This window comes from Hermetia illucens, chromosome 4 (genome assembly GCF_905115235.1).
Source record: "Hermetia illucens chromosome 4, iHerIll2.2.curated.20191125, whole genome shotgun sequence".
NCBI lineage: Eukaryota > Metazoa > Arthropoda > Insecta > Diptera > Stratiomyidae > Hermetia > Hermetia illucens.
In genome coordinates this window covers 1,993,965-2,019,099 of record NC_051852.1, presented here as the reverse complement: position 1 = coordinate 2,019,099, position 25,135 = coordinate 1,993,965, and the positions used below count along the sequence as shown (strand labels likewise).

At 43.8% G+C, this 25,135-nt stretch overlaps 1 protein-coding gene across 3 annotated transcripts in view; it reads right to left on the bottom strand.

Annotated features, from left to right (window-relative positions):
* Positions 1 to 8,637: 8,637 nt before the first annotated feature.
* The window catches only part of LOC119654874 (transcription factor collier), a 177,982-nt gene continuing 161,484 nt past the window's right edge, over positions 8,638 to 25,135 (bottom strand). For 2 of the 3 annotated variants that reach the window (XM_038060469.1, XM_038060471.1), the window contains exons 8-11: positions 24,479 to 24,760; positions 24,273 to 24,417; positions 10,990 to 11,252; positions 8,638 to 9,247 (exon numbers count right to left, since the gene is read on the bottom strand). In XM_038060469.1, coding sequence (XP_037916397.1) covers positions 9,150 to 9,247; positions 10,990 to 11,252; positions 24,273 to 24,417; positions 24,479 to 24,760 — 788 coding nt within the window. In that variant the 3' untranslated portion in view covers positions 8,638 to 9,149. Of the gene's footprint in view, positions 9,248 to 9,537; positions 9,697 to 10,989; positions 11,253 to 24,272; positions 24,418 to 24,478; positions 24,761 to 25,135 lie in introns of all 3 variants that reach the window. The other variant, XM_038060470.1, reaches the window with a different exon arrangement.

The window sequence follows — 25,135 nt, the reverse complement described above, 5'->3', positions numbered from 1 at the left end:
TTCATCGTAGCTGTTATCGGTTGTGATTTTCGACCCTAGATAGGAGAAATTATCAACGGTCCCAAAGTTGTATTCTCCTATCCTTATTCTTCTTCGTGTTTGACCAGTGCAGTTTGTTTCGTCTTGCCTTCATTGATGTGCAGCCCAAAATCTCGCGCCGCCTGCTTGATCTGGATGAAGGCAGTTTGTACGTCTCGGGTGGTTCTTCCCATGATGTCGATATCGTTAGCATAGGCCAGTAGTTGGGTGGACTTGAAGAGGATCGTACCTCTTGCATTTACCTCAGCATCACGGATCACTTTCTCGAGGGCCAGGTTAAAGAGGACGCATGATAGGGCATCCCCTTGTCGTAGACCGTTGTTGATGTCGAATGGTCTTGAGAGTGATCCTGCTGCTTTTATCTGGCCTCGCACGTTGGTCAGGGTCAGCCTTATTAATTTCGTCGTACCGAATTCTCTCATGGCCGTGTACAGTTTTACCCTGGCTATGCTATCATAGGCGGCTTTAAAGTCGATGAATAGATGATGCAACTGTTGTCCATATTCCAACAGTTTTTCCATCGCTTGCCGCAGAGAGAAAATCGGATCTGTTGCTGATTTGCCTGGAGTGAAGCCTCTTTGGTATGAGCCAATTATGTTCTGGGCGTATGAGGCTATCCGGCCTAGCAAGATAGCGGAGAATATCTTATAGATGGTACTCAGCAACGTGATACCTCTATAATTGCTGCACTGTGTGATATCTCCCTTTTTATGTATGAGACAGATAATGCCTCGTTGCCAATCGTCAGGCATTGATTCGCTGCCCCATACCTTGAGCAGAAGTTGATGAACCACTTGGTGTAACTGGTCGCCTCCATATTTAACCAATTCGGCTGTAATTCCATCGGCACCTGGCGACTTATGATTTTTGAGCCGATGAATTGCACGGACTGTTTCTCTTAAACTTGGTGGTGGCAGTATTTGTCCGTCGTTTTCAGTTGGCGGGACTTCCAACTCGCCGATGTTCTAGTTGTTCAGTAGTTCATCAAAGTACTCAACCCATTGCTCTAATATGTCCATTCTGTCGGAAATCAGATTTCCCTCTTTGTCTCGGCAGGATAAGCATCGAGGTGTATAAGGCTTCATCCTGCTGACTTGTTGGTAAAACTTGCGCGCCTAGTGCGGTTTCTCCCTATACTTTTCTAGTTCACAGACTTGTTGGTTCTCCCAGGCTTCCTTTTTCTGTCTGTGGAGTCGCTTCTCCGCTCGTTCGTGATAAGTCTCGGCGCGTGCCCGCGTTCTTTGAGAATGCAGCCGGTGCCATGGGTCCAAGGAAAATGTACTTGGAGCCACTAGCATATTCCCGGCGGAAAAATACGCCATAGACAGATCTGCCTCCTTTAATCTGCAAAGGAACTACAGGGGGCAGAGCATTGCTATTCTCACCGATAGTCAAGCAGCGATCAAGGCACTTAGGTTCAACCAGGTGAACTCTAAACTGGTATGGGAATGCCTTGAGAGACTGAATATGCTCGGCTCGTCCAACAAGGTCTGGATACTCTGGGTTCCAGGCCATGCTGGATTGGAAGGCACCGAGGCAGCGGACGAATTAGCCAAGAAGGGAGCAGGGATGTCTTTACACGGGCCAGAATTCTTTTATGGAATCGGAAACGATTTCATGGCTATGACATTAAGAAATGAAGGAATTATACTGGGCGGCCTACCAGGAATGGAGCAGTCCAGGGTGCTTATTGGGAGATACGAATCCATGCGCACAAAGGATTGCTTAAACCTCACCAAAAAGAACCTCCGAATCACAGTGGGAATTCTCACTGGTCACTGTCGACTAAGCTATCACCTAGGGAAGCTAGGGATATCCACGGACACTGCCTGTCGGTTTTGTGAGGAGTGTGATGAAACCTCTATACACGTCTTGGGACAGTGTCCGGCACTTGCGCAAAGTAGGCCGAGGCATCTGGGAAAACACTTAATACAAGATGCGAAGTCGAAAGATCTGGAAGTAGGGAATATACTAAAGTTTCTGACGGTTATCGGCTTGTTTGAGATGCTAAGATTAATAGGAACACTATAACCAGCAAAGGGGCAGAATAGTTCCTTAAGGATGTGGTGCGACTTTCCCTTAACAGAATAATAATAATACTCAAAAGCTCCAAGCCATTGTCAGCGAACGGGCTTGGCATTCGCTGGAAGAGGCAGTGCATAGGTCACACATTAAGTAGGGGCAACAATTCCATTGCGGGCTATGCTATGCAGTGGAATTCACTCTCTCAAGATGGTCAATGAGTAGGTAGCATCAAGGGCGCAGAACAGCAGAGGAGGATTGTATTTACCAAGGGGTGAGTGGCAACCATATATATATGGATGTATGTACGTTATTGAAGTGCCAAACATACGGTTACGGTCCTCCATCGTGGAATGGGGAGGTTCGCTCTCGTTTTTCAGTCAGACATACATACAGAAAATATTTCTCTGTTCTTAGGTAAAAGGTTGCATAGCCTGGATTCTTGTGTGATTCGGCCGAACCATTTACAGAATTTCGTGTGAGTTGTTACCCTCTGCTTCGCGGATTACGTTGCTATACGTTGTCAGTGTGTTTTTAAGATTTTGTGTAAAACAAAACCTTATTAAAATCGATTCACTCGCCTGTTTGTCTGTTACAAGCAATTTTTTCCAAAACGGCTGAACCGATCCGAATGAAATTTGGTGGACAGATGGGAGCTATGAAATCCCACACATATAGTGAGTGACATAAATTTGCGTGCAGTTTAAAGGAGGGCTCTACATACATGTAAAGGGGGGATGTAAACATTTTTCCCACCGAATATAGTCATGTGGGGTATCGAATGATAGGTCTCAATTAGTACTTTTTGGATCTGATATTAGTTTTGAAGTGAATTGGAAAGTGCACGAGTAAGAAGTTAAAATGTACACACTTAAGGTGAGACAGGACTCATTTTCGGAAACTACCCAACCTAAAAATCTGGAAAAAACCAGGGTGGCGGCTTTAGATGAAATCTAGGTCTCAAAATATATAGTATATTACCAACTTTTAGAAATTAACTAAAAAACCCGACTTAAATTCACTCTAGGACTTCCAAATTTCGTACCAACATAGAAGACAATATTTTGTATACACGTTCCAAATTTCATGGAAATCTGGCTAACAACGCCAAAGTAGAGCGGCATAAAGGACAATATCGTGCATACGCGTGCCAAGTTTCATGAAAATTTAACTATTAGTGTCAAAGTTATAGCAGTTCAAAGTTATCAATTTCGTGCAAATTAACAGCATCTCAAGCCATACAAATAAGATGCTCCCCAGCCCTTTTTTATATCTGATGTAGGTTAACTTCTTCGCATTTGCTAATAATATTAAACTCAGAGTGTGGAGCGTATGAGGTTGACTATTATCAATACAGGGATTTCCATGAAATGATCGATTTAAATCGCTTTCTAAAAAATAGAGGGCAATGGAATTTTTAGCTATGTGAGACGGAGCTGTCATGCACTTGTCGCTCCTCACATCTTCTTCTTTTTCTTCAGCCTTTGTCCCGTTCTCAAGCGGGATCGGCTCGCCGTGATCGGTTTCGCCATTTTTTTTTATCAAATGCCTGATCTGGATGTAATCGCGAAATTTTTAAATCCCCATCGAACATATCAAACCACCGTTGTTTTGGCCTGCCTTTTGGTCGCTTACCATTGACTTTGATGTTCAGACCAATATTGGTAAGTGAATTCTCGCGAAATGAAATCTATGAGCAATACCATGACCGTCCGGTTGTGAATGAAATCCAGGTAGGTTACGGTGGGCCGGTCACTTAATCCGTATGGATGAGGATGATCCCACCCGGAAAGTCTACAAGGGCAATATCTATGGTAGAAAAAGAAGACGAGGCAGACCCTGCCTAAGATGGAGCGATGGCGTAGGTCGGGACGCCAGACAGCTTTTAGGGATATCGAATTGGTGGACCTCGGCGCAAAACCGGGATGTCTGGAGTTCCTTGTTAAGGTAGGCCTAGACCAGATGCCGGGTTTTGGTACCCTGACCAGTCGCCGGTTTTTTTTTTGTCCGGTTTGAGTTTTCCAGATCTCTTCTTCATTGTGGTAATGCTTCTGTGCCACCAAAGAACGTCCTTTGATGAGGGCACCTGGTTTCCTATGCGTCAGTGATAATTCTATTAACGTCTTGTCCCAGATGTTACTCTGATGTTAGAGTCATAGAGGATGGAAGGAACATATAAAACGGAAGATGGAATATTGGCACCTGAGTGTGAGGTCGATTAAATAACAATTGATGATTAGGGACGTGCTCGTTTCAGGCTCACCAAGCTGGTCCTTGGCAGTCGCAGATGCAAATCAATAGAAAAACTCAATTTTATTTTCATATTTATTTTTTTAACAATTATTATTAATAGATGATTTCATGTATGTAGTTGTATTTCCACGTACCGCCGTTCTATAATTTGTATTAATTATTATTGATCAAAATGGTTGAACGTTTTGAAAATCGCTCGTAATTCTTCTCTATGATTTCCTTTTTAAAAACAAATAATTGTTTTTTGATTAATGAATGATTTTCTATTTAATATTCTCATCTAAATTTCGTATTTCGGCTGTTTTTCCGTTGGAAATTTCAAATATCTACTTGGAAATTTGGATATAATCGTTTTGTAATTCTATTCCCAACTTGATATTAAATATAATTTTTTCGTTTATCATTTTTGAATAGTTTCCTTTTCTCTGAAGTTTTATTATCTATTTGCTAAGTTTTCACTATGTACAAAGTAAATAAATAGGTTTAAGATACCAAAATGGTTTTTGTCCTTATGCGGAGATATGCCGTATTGAAAATATTTACAAAAGTTTGATCGATTCAAAAGGGTTTTGTTTCACGAGATATGATCAAGGTTTCGTAGTTATTCCATCTACATTTCGTATAAGAAGTTTTTTGTTAAAAGCTAGATGGTTATCGTCAAAATCGTATACTAGAAATAGTGTATGTTTGTTGGTGTGGAGATTTGTGAGAGGTGAAGATATTCGTTTTGAGATTTATCTGAATTGTCAACTGAATTATTTGCCTTTGATAGTCGGCAATCTAACACAAAAGTAGATTTAGTTTAACAATTTGATATGTCTGGGAAATGAAAAGAAATAAGTTGAAACCAAGAATTGTCAAAAGTATCTATTTCAAAATGAATTCAGGATATACGAGTAATAACCGCAATTCCTTGCTTGAATATTGTGTATCAATTGTCAATCAATAGAAAAGAAAAGTCCTGAAAATTTCTAGATGTGATTTAGATACTTTTTTTGCATTATTAATTTAGTGGGTTGGGGAAAAAGTAATGTCGTATTTGTGATCGAATTTTAACGCTTTATTTAACATACTTAGAATTATCCGATTTAAGTCAAATATGTGCCGTTTTGTTCGCAAACTTGTTACCATTTAGAAGGCAACTCCATTATCTCCCCCTTATAAAACCCCCCCCCCCCTCTCCTTATTTGCAAAAAACTCAGACAGCCAATTTTCGCAAGCCTCTTTTGAGGCGAACTTAGTAGCACCAAGAGCGTTTTGCATGGACCGGAAGAGATGATAATCACTTGGTGCCAGGTCCGGACTATACGATGGGTGCAATAGGACATCCCATCCGAGCTCCCGTAGCTACTGGCGGGTCATCAAAGATGTGTGAGGCCGAGCGAACACCATTCCTATTGACCAATCCTGGCCGCTTCTGGTCAATCGCCTACTTCAAACGGTCGAGTTGCTCACAATAGAGGACCGAATTGAGGGTCTGGCCATAGTTGAGCAGCTCATAGTGGATGACACCCTTCCAATCCCACCAAACACACAGCAAAACCTTCCTGGCCATCAATCCGGGCTTGGCGATGGTTTTCGCTTGAGATTTTCGTACGTGATACACTTTTCATCACCAGTCAGCATCCGCTTTAAAAATGGGTCGAATTCGTTCCGTTTCAGCAGTGCATCGCAGGCGTTGATTCGATCCAAGAGATGTTTTCCGTCAACTCGTGTGGCACCCAAACATCCAGCTCTTTTTGGAATCCAATCTTCTGCAAATGGTTCCAAACGGTTTTATGGTCCTTACCCAGTTCCTGGCCAATCAAGCGAATGCTCACATGCCGGTCTACTTGGATGATTTCGACGATTTTATCGGTTTCTATGAGGATTGGCCTACCAGTATGGGGTGTACCTTCGACATCCACTACACCAGAACGAAACCGATCGAACCAATGCTGTCCTGTGCGAATTGTTACAGTATCGGACCCATAAAATTCACAAATTTTTTTTGCCGCCTTCGTTGCATTGTTACCTCTCAGGTAGTAAAAATGTAAAATATGACAAATTTCTTCCTTGGTGGATTCCATCTTTGGAGTGCTATAACTTGAGACTGAAAGAGGCACCTGTAGCCCAGATTGTCGTCTTCAAATCGCCGTATAATATGACCCGATGGGTGACGGAAGCATGCGATGCTACTATGCCCAGAAGGCGATTGCTCCCCAGCAGGCAACCCAACTACTGGCGGAACAACGAAATCGCAAGTTTGCGAGCCGCATGTTTCGGGCAAGGAGGCTTTGCCAGAGGCTCAGGGGAAAACCCGGTGGGGACGGTCAAGAGGAGGCACACAGGCAATTGCGTGGTCGCCTAAAGGAAACCATTCGGAATAGCAAAAAGAACTGCTTCAAACAGCTGTGTGAACATGTCGACATAAACCCTTGGAGCGAGGCTTACAGAGTGGTGATGAAAAGGCTGCGGAAATCACCCCAGGTGACCTGTCCGCGCCTCCTGAAACAGATTGTTACCACTCTGTTCCCTCACCATGAAAACAGAGGAAGGCAAATTTTTGTCCAGCTAAATGACGGCATAATACCGCCTGTAATTGTGGAGGAGCTGCGGAAAATATGTGGTAGGTTCGGTGACAACAAGGCCCCGGGTTTGGATGGCATCCCCAACCGAGCTTTGAAACTGGCAGTGAAGACCTTTTCGCCAACACCTTCAAGGCGTGCCTAAAAGAAGGAATATTCCCTGTCCAGTGGAAAAAGCAAAAGTTGGTGTTGTTTCCGAAGTCTGGCAAGCCACCTGGAAACCCAGCGTCGTATCGTCCTATCTGCCTGTTGGATACAATGGGGAAGATGATGAAGAGAGTCATCTACAACAGACTCCTGCCCATCGTCGAAACCAGCAATGGTTTGTCGGAACGCCAGTTTGGTTTCCGACGTGCCCACTTTACGGTGGACGCAATTAACATGGTGGTAAACCTGACAAAAGGTGCACCGATTTCTGGCGGCTGCTGTGCCGTGGTGGCGTTGGATGTGAAAACCGCATTCAACTCGGCCAACTGGAATAGAATTAAAGGGGCGTTGGCTGACATAGGTGTCCCCGGATACTTAGCGAATTCGGTGGAAAACTACCTCTCAGAGAGGACTCTCTGGTACGGGACGGATGAGGGCCCGAAAGAGTATATTGTCACTGCCGGGGTACCACAGGGATCGGTATTTGGTCCCCTGTTGTGGAATATCATGTATAATGGGGTGCTTGCTCTTCCCGTCCCAGAGGGGACTATGATTGTCGGCTATGCTGATGACCTAGCTGTGGTTGTTGTAGCAAAACACTCAGAAGATGTGGAGGTTTACGCAACGGAAATAGCGGTAAAATCCTGGCTAGAAAAGGCCGGGCTGACCTTGGCGGACGCGAAAATGGAAGCGGTCTTAATAACGATCCGCAGAAAAAATAACACTGTGAAAGTGGAGGTCGGTGGACATACGGTCGTATCAAAGCTGGCTATTAAATACCTGGGGCTAATAATTGATACCAAATTGAGTCTGCCGAAAGGCAGCCAGTGCCACCACGGCACTTGCAAAAATTTTGCCAAATATTGGTGGACCGAAACATTGTCGGAGGTTGGTGCTAGCCGGAGTGGTGCGCTCCATCCTGCTCTACTTGTCGCCTCTGTGGGCAGAGGCGCTTGCAAACTCTCAGAGACGGAAGCAGGTGAACTCGGTTTACCGGCGGATGGCTTTGAGGGTTTGCAGTGCTTTTAGAACCACATCAGATGTGGCAGTATGGGTGGTGGCAGGCGTGATCCCGGTTGACATTCTGGCCAAAGAAATGAGTGTCATGTACCATGCAAGACGTATGGAGGGGCATGCACAGCGTAGAAATGCGGCAAGGTTAGAGTTGCATGATCTCTGGGACGAATCTACAAAAGGTCGGTGGACGCACAGGCTCATTCCCAACATTAGGGTGTGGGCTTGAGCGAAAACATGGGGACACGGTGGTTGCTTCAGGCTGTATCTGCACCGCCTTGGGTTGGATGATTCTCCGAAGTGTCCCAGATGCGATGGCATACCGGAGGATCCAGAGCATGTGATGTTTCACTGCCCACGATTTGCGATGGAGAGAAGGAGCTTAAACCAGGTGCTGGGCAGGAGCCGGACCCCGGAGAGCTTGGTTGCTGAGATGCTGGAGTCCGAGAAGAAGTGGCTTGCGGTTGGCTCCGCAATCATCCAAATGCAGGAGGAGTTGCTGAAGGAACAAAGAAGGAAGAAAGCCGCAAATAGGAGAAGGATGAGTGCCTAAGAGCAAACCTACCCCGCGAAGTAATGCCTTAATGGTGGTCCCGCGGGGCTGGGGCTGGAGAGACCGGGGGTGGTTTTTAGTGGGTGTGAATCCCACACGACATACGACATTACTTTTGCCCCAACCTAATATTTGAGATGTTTCATTCTGTATTCAGTATTTAGATCTATAAATAATCATTTATTCTTCTATGTATGCATTCATGACCGTAGTGATATTTACAGATATGTATAAATGAAGTTTTATTAAATAAAATGTGTATATCTAAATTACATGTCTACACTATATAACAAGAAGATCTCATGATATATGTATGTATATAAATATTGCACTTTTTCTGTTCGTCATTGAACACCAGCAAGTCCTTTAAATTTAAAAGAGAATTATTCCATGTAAAATATTCTAAAATATTATTGATAATTTCTCCCCTCAAAATAAAGAGGAGGTGATCCTTCTGGTTTGGTTACAACTCAACCATTCCTTTGAGAAATCAAGAAAGGGTTGTTTCCGGTGAACTTTACTGGGCGAACTTAATAGAACATTGAAAACTAATATTATTTAGACGATGTGACCAGTGGACTAGTGCTGTATCCTTGTGTACTGCAGGTTGGCAGAGCGAAAGGGTTGAAGCCACTGACCAGACCACCAACTCCTGGAAAGAAGAATAGGGAAGGATATGATAAGGTGGCACAAGATATATTTAATTAACATCAATAAGACTACATTTCAATGAACTGATATTGGGAGCTGCGAATATAAAAGAAGAATAATCCCGAGAAATTGTAAAAAGGACACTGAAATTTTTGTAAAGTCAAGGACCTTCCAGAAATATCATGCGTTATGTCAAAAAGAATTCAATGGAAAGCATGCTCCTCTACAAGCTCGTTAATTCGCCTTTTATATTCACCAAACATTTAAAATTAAATACAATAAAAAACTAACAGAAATATCAGCACTAAACAGCGGTTGCTGTAGACACTTGAGGATTATGCCAGGATTGGTGATGGTAACTTTGGTGGTGATGTTGGTGATGATGGTGTTGTGGAATCAGAACTTGATGCCACTGGGCTGAAGTGGCTATTAATGGCGAAAATGCACTATCTAATCAAAAAACAATAACAACATAAATAATCATGCATGCAATATAAGAAAAATAAAATAAATAGTGATAGACGTACATAGGCAAAAATACAAGTAAGTCTGTTACAAAAGAGCATGGTCACTGTTACACGTAGATAAAAAATCAGAGCGTCCTGTTTCTTTTTCTATGACATAGAGGGCACCTCAGTGTAAAAAGTCAGCTCTCTGTCAAATTTAGTCTTCAATTGAGTGGTTTTTCGAAATGAGTGCTGTTTACGCCTCTGGCTTTGAGGCAATTTTTCTATGTTTGCATGAAAAAGGACCCAAATTAACGCAAACTGCTGCTGCGAAATATATGGCAGAGTCGAAGCAGTTCGTTAGCAAGTGGATAAATCGCTATAAAAAGGTCGGTAACGTTGATGATTTTCCTGATCGCGGAAGTGCAAGCAAAGTCTCAAAAAAAAAAGACGAAAAAAAGATTCTCGCATTGTTTTCGAAAGATCCAACTTTGACTTTACGTGGAGCTGCTGTGAAATTGAAAGCAAAAGGTGTTGACATATCTTACGGAACGATTCGCAGGCACTTGCTTGCCAATAAACTGAAATATCGCAGTACTTTGGAAAAACCAATGTTGAGTGCAAAACACGTTGAAGAACGAGTGGAATGGGCGAAGGAAAACTAATTTTTTCTGATGAATCCTCCTTCTGGGCATTTCCGAGCCATCAAACACGCCTGGACAACCACCACCAGTAGGATGCTTCAACGGACTGTTAAACACCCCGTCGAGGTCCATGTTTGGGGGTGCTTCTCAAACAAAGGTTCCGTACTTTGTTCTTATTTACCGAGAATTTAAATGCCGAAAAAATGAATAAAATATATCAAAACGCTTTGTTACCATCTGCTAAGCAATGGTATATCAAGAAAAATGAAAGCTGGATCCTTCAAGAGGACAACGATCTGAAACATCGGAGTCGAGCGTGTAGCGAGTGGAAGGCGCAAAACGGAGTTGTCACTTTAGATTGGCCATCTCAGTCACCGGATGCAAATCCCATAGAAAATGTGTGGGCTCTGATGAAAATGCAGCTTCGCAGACGCAAGCCATGTAATTTACATCAACTTTCTCGACAAATTCGGAAAATTTGGAGGTCTTTTCCGGTAGAATATGCAGAAAAACTAGTGGAAAGTATGTCCCGACGGTGCCAGGCACATTTAACAGTGACCACGTTCTTATGTAACAGATAACACTTGAATATTATCTGAATAAAAGTTTCGATATCTACTGGATTAGATAAATGTTAAATAATTCAAACTTACTCGAAGTTGAGTTGAATACGCTGCCTGGAGATGATGATAATGTTCCCATATTTGGTGCCGGGCCATATCCATTCGCTGTGGCACCATAAGACCCTCCTGATGAATGTGGTGTTGATGCACTGCTACAGTAACCACCGCGCGGACTGACGCTACTACTTTGGGTTCTTTGGTATTCATCTTCGGTCCATTGGCCGCTACTATCCTGCACAGTTACAGCTAATTGACCAGCATACGAGTTGAAACCATTCGTTCCACTGGGCGACCTGAAGTTAAAGAATTCATTATTGCTTGTTGTTCAGGTGTTAAAAATTTAGAGTATGGTGTAAGGTGACAAGTTTCTTTAGACTGGGTATGCTAGACCCCAATTAGTTTTTTGCTTTTCAGAACTATTAACACCATGCTAGCTTGATGCATATGGTAAGAAGGGTTTAAACGTATTTCTTAATTATGTACATTCGGTCTCCTCCCCAGATTGACAGAGAAAGGAATCATCCAAATTGAAAACTGGTAACCAAATACTTGAGAGTTGACTCCGCTCTAGTTGGTCCAAGCCAGGTTATGAAAGAAGTAGGGGCAGATAGCTTCAGGCTTAATGGCTCCAGGCCCTCCCAGTGTCTCAGGGAATAAGCGGGAACTTTGTACACTTGCAGATCACCCACTGAGGAATCCATCCCCACGCCTGTCAGTTAGATAAAAAATGCAAAATCCATCAAGTGAGGAAAAGGAGGAATTGAAAGACCGGTAGGGATAACCGGCGAGGGTCGTTTTATTTAGTGACTGAGCCGGAAAACCGTAATGGGCAATATAGCGTCGAAACCGCCAGTTGTTTCCCCATAATCTGTGGCCACCAGTTTAGTAGGTTCGCCTAGGCAGAAGGCGGATGAAGTAGGCTTAGGAAATGCTACTCTTCATCATCCGCTCTTACTACGAAATAACAGGGACAGATACAAAATCTTACTGCCCCTTGTTTCACCAAAAATTCGTCGAAGCGTTCCCCGCAATCCGCGTTCATGACTGTGCGATGGTCGCAGATCAGTACCGCTTCATTGCTTCATCATCATGGACGGCACAACAACCGGTATCCGGTCTAGGCTTGCCTTAATAAGGAGCTCCAGATATCCCGGTTTTGAGCCGAGGTCCACCAATTCGATATCCCTACAATCATCATGGATCATGGATCATCCTCATCAATACGGATTAAGTGACCCACCCACTGTAACCTATTGAGCCGGATTTTATCCACAACCGGACGGTCATGTTTCAGCTGTTTTCCCATAATCTGTGGTCACCACTTAGTACGTTCGCCTAGGCAGCGGATGAAGTGTATTGAGGAAATAATACTTTTTATCATCCGCTCTTCTTACGAAACAACAACGGCAGAGACAGTCACAAAATCGTAACGCCCCTTGTTTCACTAAAGATTCGTCGAAGCGTTTTCCGCAATGCGAGTTCGTGACTGTGAGAGGGTTGCAGACCAGTACAGCTTCCTTACTGGCAGCGACGTCATCCTGGTTGTCATCAGGGAGTGTGTTCGACTTGAGTCATCGTGGAAACTGGTGACCACTAGCTATGGGAGCAGAGCTGACAGCATCAACAATATCACGCCGCATTGCGGACACCGGTTTCAGTATGTGCCGAAGTACTCTTCTTCACCATCCGCCTGAATTCTCCGCGGCAGCTCCAGCAATTCCGCGAATTTCATCTTAAATCAATCATGAGATTGGGTCTCGGCTGTGCTGAAGTTTCGCTACTGTAACTCCAGTCACTTGGGTATTGTGATGCAGTTGCGGCTGCCAGATTGCACGGTTAGAAGATTCACTTTTGCATTATTGGTTTGAGTAACTGAAGAGATCCACCATGGAAAATTCGTCTGGAATGCCAGCACGACTGTTTGCGACAGAAAATTGCTAGACTGACTTATAGAGTGCAGAGAGTCTACCAAAACTATGCCATCTCCAGAAAAAATAGTCGTAGTGGAAATTCTGGATATACTAAAGCAGAAGCTTTCTATTGTATGTAGTCGGTTGCCACGGTATGGTGAAAGTGTCTCCTGGCGTGTATACTGAGGAACCAGGAAATTTTTTTCTGATCACTAAACGAATCCTTACAGAGCGTCCAGATAATGTAGTTTTCGGTAACGGAAGCAAAATAATATTAGGGTGTACTTTGAGGGTTACATGCCTACCGGGCTGAGTATGCTGAGCGGATTACCGTCACAGACACAAGGCCGAATACTTGCCTACCAACTGTCTAAAAATTTATAACGCTAACCACAGAGAAGACTCTGAGAAGGTCCTTGGGCATGTTAAACTTCTATTGTCGTTTCATGTCCAAGGCCCCTAATCATCAAGCGATCCTTAACGCTTACCTGTCTGGACCCAAAACCAAAGACTCTCGTGAGGTTGCGTTGTCTACTGAGGCCTTCCAGGCGTTTGAATCGGTCAAACAACAGCTGGTTGATGCAACACTGTAGCTGTGTTCGTCGATGCCTCAGACACAGTGGTAGAGAGAAGGTCCTTGGGCATGTTAAACTTCTATTGTCGTTTCATGTCCAAGGCCGCTAATCATCAAGCGATCCTTAACGCTTATCTGTCTGGACCCAAAACCAAAGACTCCCCCGAGGTTGCGTTGTCTACTGAGGCCTTCCAGGCGTTTGAATCGGTGAAACAACAGCGGGTTGATGCAACACTGTAGCTGTGTTCGTCGATGCCTCAGACACAGTGGTAGGCGCTTTCACCAACAGGAGAATCAAACCTGGCAACCGTTGAGCTTCTTTTCAAAACAACAAAACTCAGCTCCCCTTGAGGGCAGGCCGTTCGCTGTGTTCACGGACCATAAACCCCTTACTTTCGCACCCAAACAAAAGTCCGACAAACAGTTCCCCTCGCCAACTTCGGCACCTGAGTTTTATCAGCCAGTGCACTTCGGATATTCAACAGAAGTCTGAAAAAGACAATCTTGTTGCAGACGCTTTGTCTCGAACCTCAGAGAGCACATTCTCCGTCGCGGTCGATTGTACGGCAAACGTCGAGGGACAGAAAGAGTTTCAGAGCCTGAAGGCAAATTCCAAATACAAATTCAAGGAGTTTCCAAACGTCGGTTCAAACTCCTATTTACTCTGCGAGACCTCAGACAAGGGACCTGGGCAATATACGATTTTGCGCACCCAGGCCGTCCATGAACAAGAACGTAGACTCAACGTAAAGTCAACAAGCACGTAAGAAAGGAAGTAGGCGTATTTCCTAGGTCGACCAAGCGTTTTCACACCATCCATCTCGACATCATTGACCCCTTGCGAGACTCGCACAGATACAAGTATTGTCTCACAATCATCGACACTGCTTTGGTGTACCAGCCGTAATTATCACGGACCAGAAAATGCGGTTTTAGTCTAATCTTTTCTCTGAGTTAGGCAATCTCCTCGGTTTCAAGCGCCCCAGGACTACTGCATACCATCCACCATTCAATGCTATGCTGGAACGTTGGTACCGGACGCTAAAGGCCACCTTAATGGCTCGCGACCATACGTCGTGGTCACGGTCCTTTCATTTCCTCCCCCTCGGCCTTTGCACGGCCCACCACGAGGAGTTCACGGTTAGTCCCGCGGAGGTGGTGTTCAGAGGGAATCTGCGGCGACCCTGCGCTGGACATCAGAGCAGGGTTAAGCGACTCCGGCATGCTGCGTCTGCACAGGGGCGCGGTTTCGAAGCTGTGGCCGGATGAAAAATGGTCGTACAATTCACTATTTCCAATGGATAATAGTAAGTGTGAACACTTCATAATTAAAAGTTGGAAATTTTAACTGTATTGATCTAGTGAACCAGCTCTGGGAGAGGAGTCCCTTTCTTTATTATTTTTACGTTCTGCTTGCAATTTCTTCTCTTTACTAATTCATCCTCCAGTATAATGACTTGAGTTAGCCAGGGCGGGGTGAGAACCGCAAACACCGCGCCTTTTGGACATCTGAAGCAGGAGAAGCATTAGGAGATTTAGCTGGCGTGGTATCTTCCGAAAGGTGCGCACGATGTCACATGGTTTTTTGCTTTTCAGGTATCATCACAACACATCGGTATAAGTACACCTGAAGTTGTGTTCAATGGCACGTGAGGGACTGAATTGTACAAAGGGCTCTCCTCCAAGAGACAAGCGAGCGAGTGTCGCTCTTGGTGGAGTTTCACGGTTAATTTCGCCAAATTTTCAGGTTTTTTTGATAGCTTCCTCCTCGCGATCATCTCTGGCCACTCAGGATGGTGGTGAACATCGCTAGTTCTCATCCCTCATTATTGGTTAGGATGGGAAGTTAGCTTTCTTTTATAAGACGTAAACTGGAGTGACATCTCCTTTCTTGTTATCGCAGTTTTGAGGTCTCTGTGGATGTTTCCTATCCTATCCTATTTGAAGTTGTCAGGTTAATATAAGTAGATCCGAAGTGTAGATGAGAGAAAGAGAAATTCACTCCAAGGGCACCGTCTTCGTGAACTCCAGCTTGAATGCTGTGGTCGTGGGAAGGCTCCTGCCGCCTTGAATTTGCACTCAAAAGGAAAAGAATCCCAAATTCTATGCAACTATAACGTGGAAGTAACTTTTTATTTTAAAATTATCAAACCCTCTTGCTTCACTTTGTCAAAGGCATAATACTTTATATCCTCCAGTGCACTCCTTATCTCAGAGGTAGATTGAACCATGCTTCTCTTGAAAGACACGCTGGTGCTACGGAATCACTTTGTTTCCTGCTAGATGTGGTGAGAATTTTGAAAGTAATAATTTTACTAGTCCGTTTATGGGAATCAATAGCAGACTCAGGGACCTGTATAATGCAACCTGGTTTCGGTCCTTCCCACATTCAGAAATCATTGTAATTTCTGAAACCTTCCAAACTTTGGAATAATATGCGAAACGTAGAATTGCGTTGAACATGTGGGTTACGTGATTGCGATTCCTAGAAACTACTTCAACATTTTTCCCATGATGAGATCACGTCCTGCAGCTTTTTTGAGTTCATTTGTTCTTTAAAGATTTGAGTAACATGTGTGACTTGATATGAGAAGCTTCCTTCGGCGGAACCATATATATTTTTGGAAGTCTTAGTTATATTTGCGGTAAAAAGGAGTACCTTTCCCAGGTATTTTGCAATTGCCGCTCTTTTTTCGGCATCAGTTTTTACCGAACTACCATCTGCTGATCTTAGTGGTGATTCGCATTTAGGAGGTCTCTTCATCCTCGTAAGGTTGTTGCAAATGAAATGTCGGATATTTGAGTAAAATTTCAAAAACTATAACTTTTATGAAAATTAATTTTATTAGTCAAAATAAGAACCAGCAGCTTCAATGCACTTCTCCCAACGAGATACAAGGGCATTTATTCCAGTTTCGTAAAAGTCTGGGTTTCTAGAGCTAAGAAATTCTTCAAAGGCACTTTTTTCGAACCACCGCGGTGTCGTTCGTTCGTTTGTTACGTCAAATGCTCTGCAAATGTTTCTGGTTGCCTCCGCTGCGTTGTGACCAAGTTTAAATTCATATAGAAAAAGTAGACGTTTTTGACTCCCTTCCATGCTTTTTTCTTTGAGTTTTACTTGGAACTTCAATGACGATTGAAACTGAAATGACTCCTTGATCGAACGAACGACTATTTATACTCAATTATCCCATACCACCAGAGTCACCTTGCGGCAGTTTTAAACATTAAAATCATAACTAACTTCACTTCATTGAAAAATCCGACATTTCATTTGCAACAACCTAATAGTTACCTTCCACAGGAAAAAATCAGTTCAAGGAGTGGTCGATAAATCTTGTAAGCAAGTTTTTACCTCCTGTTTTCATTGATCTTTGAGGGCTTCATGGAGACTTGCCTTAGCTAATTGTTTCTTTAGTTCTGGAGATCTGTGCGTCTGCCATTGTCTTCTCAACTTGCGCTTTACTTGCACGAACTGTATTATGCTGCCTGGTGTTAATTGGGAAACCGCAGCGTAGTCAAGCTACATTGAGGGCCTGTAATAGTATTTGGATCACTTTAAAAATCGTTCAGGAATGAGGAAACCGATTGACCTCTGTTTCTAGATTCAATACGGTGGAATTACTCTGGGAACCCGGTCATTGTGGTGAAAAGAGAAATGAAATCTCGGATGCTTTAGCAGAAGAGGTTTCAATTTCCCCCACGCCCGAACCGGAACCAGTAATTGGGGTGTCAGTACCATTGGTTGATGCCGCTATCAAAAACTAGGAACAACCTTCCCATAATGACAGCTGGCTGAGCCTAAATGCTGCTGAACACACCAAACTTTTCCTGTTAGAACCAAACAGATATACTGCAAAGTTTATCCTGTCGAAAAGCAGGAAGACTTGTAGAAGTATTGTGGGGATTCTGACTGGCCATAATTCACTAACTGGGCATATATTCAGAATAGGAATTCTCCAAGATGATACGTGTCTATCTTGTAATGAGGAAGTGGAATCCACGGGACATAAACAAATCCGGAATATTCCGTTAGACGGCGGAATCTAGTACAATGGACCACTAAGGTCTGAGTGCTCAGAGGTTTTGCCTCTCCCCCAGTTCAAACACGCCAACACACACAGTATTTTACTCTGTAGAAAGCTCTTTCCGTACGGGTACCTGGTTTCATCAAACCTTGGTCCATTGCATAGCTTGACGATTCCCGAGGTATGGGCTTGCTGATTTTCAACAAGCTCCTCCCTATTCTTCTTTTTCTTCAGTCTTTGTCCCGTTCACAAGTTCCTTCCTAGTTGGAATAAAATGGCCTGGTGGATGCTGTAAGGATAGTCCTCATTAAAGTCCTGGAATATGTTATGACGCTTTTGCGCAACGCTTTTGCACTACCTGCTCGTATCACTATTATTGGTCAGTACTATGTCCAAATGTGAAAAACCTAATAATGAACTCAGTTATCTTGAGTTTTCAATGGTCATACCATTTGTGGACGTAGAATAGTATATATCATTGCAAAGATTCCCGTAGGGTTTACTTCTCAAGTGGTCTGCAAAGGCCAATCCAATTGATTTAATTTCACTTCTCCATTCCCCCCATCGCAAGCTACCGCAGGTATTAGACCATAGCAGCAATTGCATATATGAACTTTAAATTAATTGGAATCGGTATTGCATTCTTTATCAATCCCACCTCTAACCACAGAACTTCTGCATGGAACGGATTGGTCAGTAGGACTGTAGAGAGAAAATTCAGAGCGAGTAAGTACAGGGTGCGGCAGCATAACTTCCTTTTTTCAAAACTCAATAAAAACTATTGTATGCATCGGAAAATATTTATTTATTTTTTATAATGTAGGTACATGTCTAAAGTTTTTATTTACATTGTTTTGAAGATCAAATCTGTTAGGTGACGTCCCCCATTCTCCATAAATTGCGTAAACCGATTTCTGGCGTTTGTCATGACTCTTGTTAGCATAGCAGGTGTCATGTTGGCAATTTCTTCTTGGATGTTGGTCTTCAAATCTTGTAGGGTTCTTGGACGGTTCACATAAACACGGGATATCAAAAAACCCCATAGAAAAAAATCACAAGGGGACAGATCGGGAGAGCGTGCCGGCCATTCCAAATCGCCTCTAATTGAGATAAGACGCTCTGGAAAGTGTTCCCTCAAAACAGCCATCGATGCTCTTGAAGTGTGTGCTGTTGCACCGTCTTGTTGGAACCAAGTGTCCCCCAAATCCAAATTTTCTAGCCGTGGGAAAAAAAAATTCTGTAGCATGTTTACATACCGGTTCGAATTCACTGTCACTGTAACCTCATTTTCCTCAAAAAACCAGGGACCAATAATTCCAGCTGAGGAAATTGCACACCACACTGAATGTAGTGACCCATGTAACAATTGATTTGCGGTCTGGGACGGGAGCCAACGGGGCTAAATTAAAGCGATTCCGAAATGCATGCTGTGTTGCAATAATCGAACATCCGCTTGAAAAGTAAACCTCAACGGCAAAGGCACGCTCCTCACTATTCCAACGTATGATGACGACTGAACCGGGTCGGGACAAAACTGTACAGTATCCCCTCTTGAACGAGACCACTAGCGCTCCGTTATGACATCAACTAACTGAGTGGCGCGCATTTTAAAAAAGGAAGTTATGCTGCCGTACCCTGTATTATGCTCGCCGGTGTACTACTATACTACTTTTTGGAAGATTGGCGACGCATCCTCGGTCATTATTTCGATGAATTTCAACAGGACTTTGTCTATTACCTCTAGTTGGGTTGGCAAGAGTTGTGTGCTTTTGGAAATTCAACTATTTCATTGATTTGAATAATTCTACTGTTGTGTATGTCATTTCGTCTGGCTTGGTTAGAAGGCGATTTTTCTATTATATTTCTAGGACCAGTTGCCCTCATTCTCAGTGAATCCTAGGTTGGGTATTGTTTCCTACGTTTATTCCTTGTTATAGGTTCGCTCCCGAATTTCATAATGACAGGCGAATTGTGGCTAGTTTTTTAGCAACACCTGTAGTGTGTCTACCCCCAAGTAACCGTCACACCCTAAGACTGCTTGAACTGCTGAAATACTGTATTGAGGGTATTTTTCGTTTCTAGGTTTTCTCGAAATGGTACAGGTTAAAAAATTGGTTTGATCAAGCAGAAGTGTATTGATAACTCTAATATAAAGGGCTAACCATTATCTCCTATCCATTATCTCCTAACTGCTTCGTTGCACCATCGCGTCCCACAATTTCAAAAACTTAAGAGGGACCTGCTACTCCATCCATACATCTCTCTTTTTCGTGGCTTTCTTTGTGGTCGGTTTTATAATGAAAACAGCTCCATCTGCTGGATGCTGCCCAAAACTGCTAATAATTCTGTTGTCCTAGTCTTCCACTTCCAACTCCTGGTTGCAGTATCTACCAACCAGCTTCATGATGGGAACTGATTAATGAAGTCCGCTGATTCAACTTGCTCTCGGTATTCATTGGCTATGTACCCTAGGCTGAATTTGACGGTAGTAAAAGCAGTCGTAGGTAGTTCCCCCTATAGGATCCGTTAAACTACGTTTCGGGCTCCACAAACTTCTAGGGATTCATTCCTCTGCAGGTGCAGTCCATTGGGTTCCATTTTGACTACACATGGTGAATCTTGGAGGAAGCAAGAAGCTTACGAATTGCCGCAACTCTGCTTTCACAAGCTTGTTCTCCAGCTCCTTCTGACTTCGGATCCATGCGACAGCCATCTCTGAATCTGTGCATGCTATGCATTTGATGCATGATAGTTATTTCCACATCCTGATATAGTTCAGCTACCAATGCTTCGGATTTCAGTTCGAGTTTAGATATTGTCCAGACCTTGGACTGTTGTAGCTACATTGTAGCTTTGTACTGATGAACGGGGTAAGTTGTTCCCGAAATATATATCTACACCGATAAATAAAAATTGTAGTTTGAAGGAAGCTACTGGTCTATCAATTTGAAATTTAGAATAGCTCCGAGTGACGCGGTTGGCATACTAGTTATTGCTCCAGTAATACTTAGGGAGCCGAGCCTCTGAATCTGTGTCAGCTGTTACCAAAGTTCAGTCTCGGCCACCAAACGATGCATAGATACATCAAAATGGATCACCCGTTTTGGTGAAAGTCCCCTACTCTTATCTATCGCAGTCTTGCTGCACCAGAGCAATTTCCAGGATTTCTGATATTGTTCCTGGATACGGTCCAGTCGAGATGTCCTCCTAAATATTTGACTGTTTGTACCAGCTGGATTTCCGCTCCTGCTAAGATGGATAGCGTGACCTGACTCACCTGACTCACCTCACCTGACTTTCCGAGTGAATATAACTAGCCCCGTTCATCGTGAGTCCATTATGGAGACACCAACATTCAGGCGTTCACATACTGTACCCGCAAACTTGCCGAAAATCATTACGGCTGGATCGTCCGCAAATGCTTGTGCGAACACCTTTGTGTCCTCCTGGAACTATAGCAAGGTGTCCCTGTGGGCAACCCTTAAGGCACCGTACCTCAATAGACTTCTAACCAAACAATATGTGGATCTTTTCTCACTTGAACTGAACTTGATTAGCAGTGCCCCGATTCCATACTGTCTTGCCGGCATAATTTAAGGTGCCTTTGATGTCCGCCTAAGGCGTATTCTTTATCGCACAACGCCTTCTCAATTTTTGCCATTAGTTAATGGAGTGCTGTCTCAGTGGATTTGCCTTTCAGGTAGGCATGTTGCGTTTCAGGTAGGCATGTTGCCTATGAGTCGATCACGCCTGTAAGGCAGCCCGCAAAACCCTCAAGCTCGCCATCCAGCGTCCTACCCTCTTATTGAAAATCATCCAGGGGTAATTCCTCCAGCAAGAGGAGAGCGCCGAAACATTCCAACCATCTCTGAATGTGACGGCAATTCCGCCAGTCACTGCTGGATATCTGCGGTAGAATAGGAGGACTGGACGGAGTACCGAATAAGGCCCTTAAGTTTGCCGTGAAATCCAGACCGGACATGTTCGCATGAAAGCGGCAGAAGTTGGTACTTCTGCCTAAGCCTGGTTAACCTCCAGGCGACCCATCCTCATACAGACCCATATGCCTTGTGGACACTGTGGGGAAAATGTTAGAGCGGGTAATCTATAATAGATTACTCCCGGTTGTTGAGAGCCAAGGCGGCCTTTCAGATCGGCAGTTTGGGTTCCGTAAAGCCAGACCAACCATTGATGCCATCAAATTGGTTACTGGCTTGGCCGAAGATGCAATTCACGGAAGGGGTAGTAGGATGTGAAAAATGCATTCAATTCAGCTAATTGGAATTTAATACGGAAATCGCTAGCGAAGGTTGGTATTCCCGCCTATCTCGCTGTTATCGTCGATAGTTATTTAACTGAATGATATGACACCGATGACGGACCTCAGGAGTACGTTGTTTTCACGGGTGTCCCGCAGGGCTTCGCATTGGTCTCACCACTGTGGAACATCATGTACAATGATTTACTTAATCTTCCCCTTCCGAGGGAAGCCATAGTGGTGGGTTACGCTGACGGCATAGCGCTGGTTGTTGTCGCAAAGCATCTCGAAGATGCTGAGTTATACTCAAGCGAGGCAATCAGTGCTTTTAAAAGTTGGCTAAAGAGTTCTGGTCTGACACTTGCGGAGGAAAAAACAGAAACGGTCCTCATCACTAAGCGCTGGAAGAGAAATTACGCCTGTATTTGAATCGGGAATCATATTATCACTTCCAAGCCGACCTTCAAATACTTGGGGGTAGTGATAGACAGGAAGCTCAGCTATAAGCAACATGTTTCCGACAAATCATCAACTGCAAGAATGGCCCTGGCAAGGGTAATGCCGAACGTGGGAGGGCCAGGGCATACCTCTAGGTTGCTTATAGCCTGGGTGGTGACCTCGATCGTGCTCTATGCAACCCCAGTTTGGAGGGAGGCGTTGTGGATGTCAGGTAACGCTACCAAACTGAGATCAGTCTACACGAGGACAGCCCTGAGGGTATGCTCTGCCTTCAGGACTGTCTCAGATGATGCAGCATTCGTCATCTCTGGAATGATGCCGATTGACATCTTGCCAGATGAGATAGCGAACAGATACAATGCGAAGCCAATCCCTGCCTCATCGTAGACGAAGTAGAGTGAAAGGGAGAAATCCATAAATATTATAGATGGCAAGAGCGGTGGGAACGCTCGGGAAAGGGTCGGTGGACTCACAGGCTCATTCCTGCCATCAAGGAGTAGTTGGAGAGACGACACGGTGAGATTAATTATAATCTCTCTCAGTTTCTGACGGGGCACGGAGGATATCGCCAATATCTGTACAGGTTTAAATTGGAGACCTCACCCGACTGTCCAAATTGTGATGGAGTCCCAGAGGACCCAGAGTATGTATTCTTCCACTGTCCGAGATTCCTGGAAGAAAGGAGAAATCTAGAGGAGACTCTAGAAGAGACAATGCTAGAATATCAAGAAAATTTGGATGCGGTCAACTGCATGATCACATCTATCCAAAATAAACTGCGAAAGGCAGAGGAGAGGAGAAAAGCGCGGTCATGTGCGCCGCGTATAGAAGAATGGTGACTAAGCTAGACTGAGCTGACTCCGCCTCGTGATGTAATACCTTATAGTGGTTCCGCGGGGCTGGGAGGGAGTCGGGGGTGGTTTTAGTGGGTAAAAATCCCACATGCTGGTGTGTCCAGACCAGTGTATTTTGAAGATTTCCACCTCCTCAAATCAAGAAAGGCATGTTGCCTACAGTGAAGTTCCCAGCTAGAGATATATGTATCCATTATGAACTGATTTACTAGTCTTTCTGGTCCTTTTAGCAGAAGGGAATTTAGGCTGATCGGCCGGAAGTTTTTGAGTCTGTGTAGGTGGGTTTCCTTGGTTTGGGAATAAATATTACCTTCACATCACTCCAGCTAGTTGGAATATTAGCATGTGCTAGGCAAGCATGGTATATATTCCGAATGTGTAGACCCTAGGCAGGAAAAATGCCATCCGGACCTGCAGGCGTATATCTATCTATCTATCCTTTCACATCACAGTGGATGGATAATGCCTGGGAAGTGCATTTCAAATTCAAGCAAATGGTTTGCCGTTTCTTCATCGCTTTCTGTGTTCTTCGCGCTCTGTAAACGTGACAAGGATCCGTTTTGGCGTTGAGATTGCCTCAAGAGAGTTGGTCTCTTCTTCTTTGGCCGACCTGATGGTCTTCTTTAGAGCTTTTTTGAGCGCCTTTGTACTGAATCCAACAAGTCGCTGAATCAGATGCTAGAGCTCGATTGAAAAGCACCCTTGTCATTCTCCTCCGTATGGTTAAATGCGAGTTCTACCATTGTGTTTTATCCCTGAGGCATCATGAGAGAGCTGTCCACTCTTCGATATCTTCTGTGATGATAGTTGTGATAATTTGGGTTGTTTTCTCAATTCTAGCAGGGATCGTAACTCGAGCGCTCAGTTTTGTTTTGTACGTCGCCCTATCTGACTTACGTGGATTCCGAAATGGAGTTGGTGGAGGTAAATGCATGCCCATTACGAAATCAATGCGCCTGTGATCCGAGAGCGTGATATCGTTTGATACTCTCCACTCTCCTGTTGGGTTTACTGTAGAAGTGGTCTGGAAATGTAAATCCAGTGGATGGGGGGTACTAAGATTGATGTTTCCATCAATTTAAATTTTATTAATGAAAGGTTCACAAACCTAGGAATTGGTTGGAGCGTCGACTGGAGTTGTGGAAGGGTACTTAAGTAGGGTTGCATTCTAAATTGAAATGGTATGAAGAGTGGGGCGAGTATCAACCCTTAATTTGTAGTCATACTTACCGAGGCATTGAATAAAGTGCTTCTACTAAATCAGCTGCCCTCTTCAAAATGATTTCTTTTTGAAGTTTCTCAGGATCACCAGGGTGCCTTGGTATCAACTTTTGTAATCTCTGGAAGCCGTAGTCTATCGTTGGCTCATTCAAAGCTGAAACAAATCCGCAATATCAGCAATGCTCTCCCAAATGTTACTTCCATTTAAAACTTACAAACATAAACAAATCGTCCAGGTGAGCCTTTACAGAATTGTTTACTCTTGTACGATAGGGTAACCTCCACAACACCGGGAATATGTCTAGGTGGTGTTTGTACTCGTATAGCATGCGATGTGATTAGTTCACTCCAAACCAACATAGTACCGAAGACTACTTGAAGGCCATCGAAAAAATTATCGCCAACAATAATAACAGTAGCACCACCCGTTGTCCATCCTTCGCTGGGAGAAATGGCCTTTATGCATGGCGTAGCGACGGGAAGTGGTGGATAGAGTCCTGTAATAAAACAGACTGGTTAATTCGGTTTTTTCATCCATTCAATGATTCAAACATTTCAGGGAGTGCTAAGGAGGTTTGCTCTATATATATATATATGTGTATGTGTAGGAATGGTAGAAACGTAGTTTTTTGTTGATGATATTCGAGTATGAGATTAAAATGAAAGCCTCGTCATGATAAGAATGAGATAAGAAAACATCCTGGAAGAAAATAGAGAAAAAAAGGAGATACTAGCGACGTTGGAGTACTCGTGGAGGGGACATGTTGAAGGTATCGATGTCAGCCAGAAGATATTTAATATGTTTTGCGTGAAACTGCAATTGTTTAGCTCTTGGTATTCTCCCTAAATTAGTCCCTCCATTTTCCACAAGA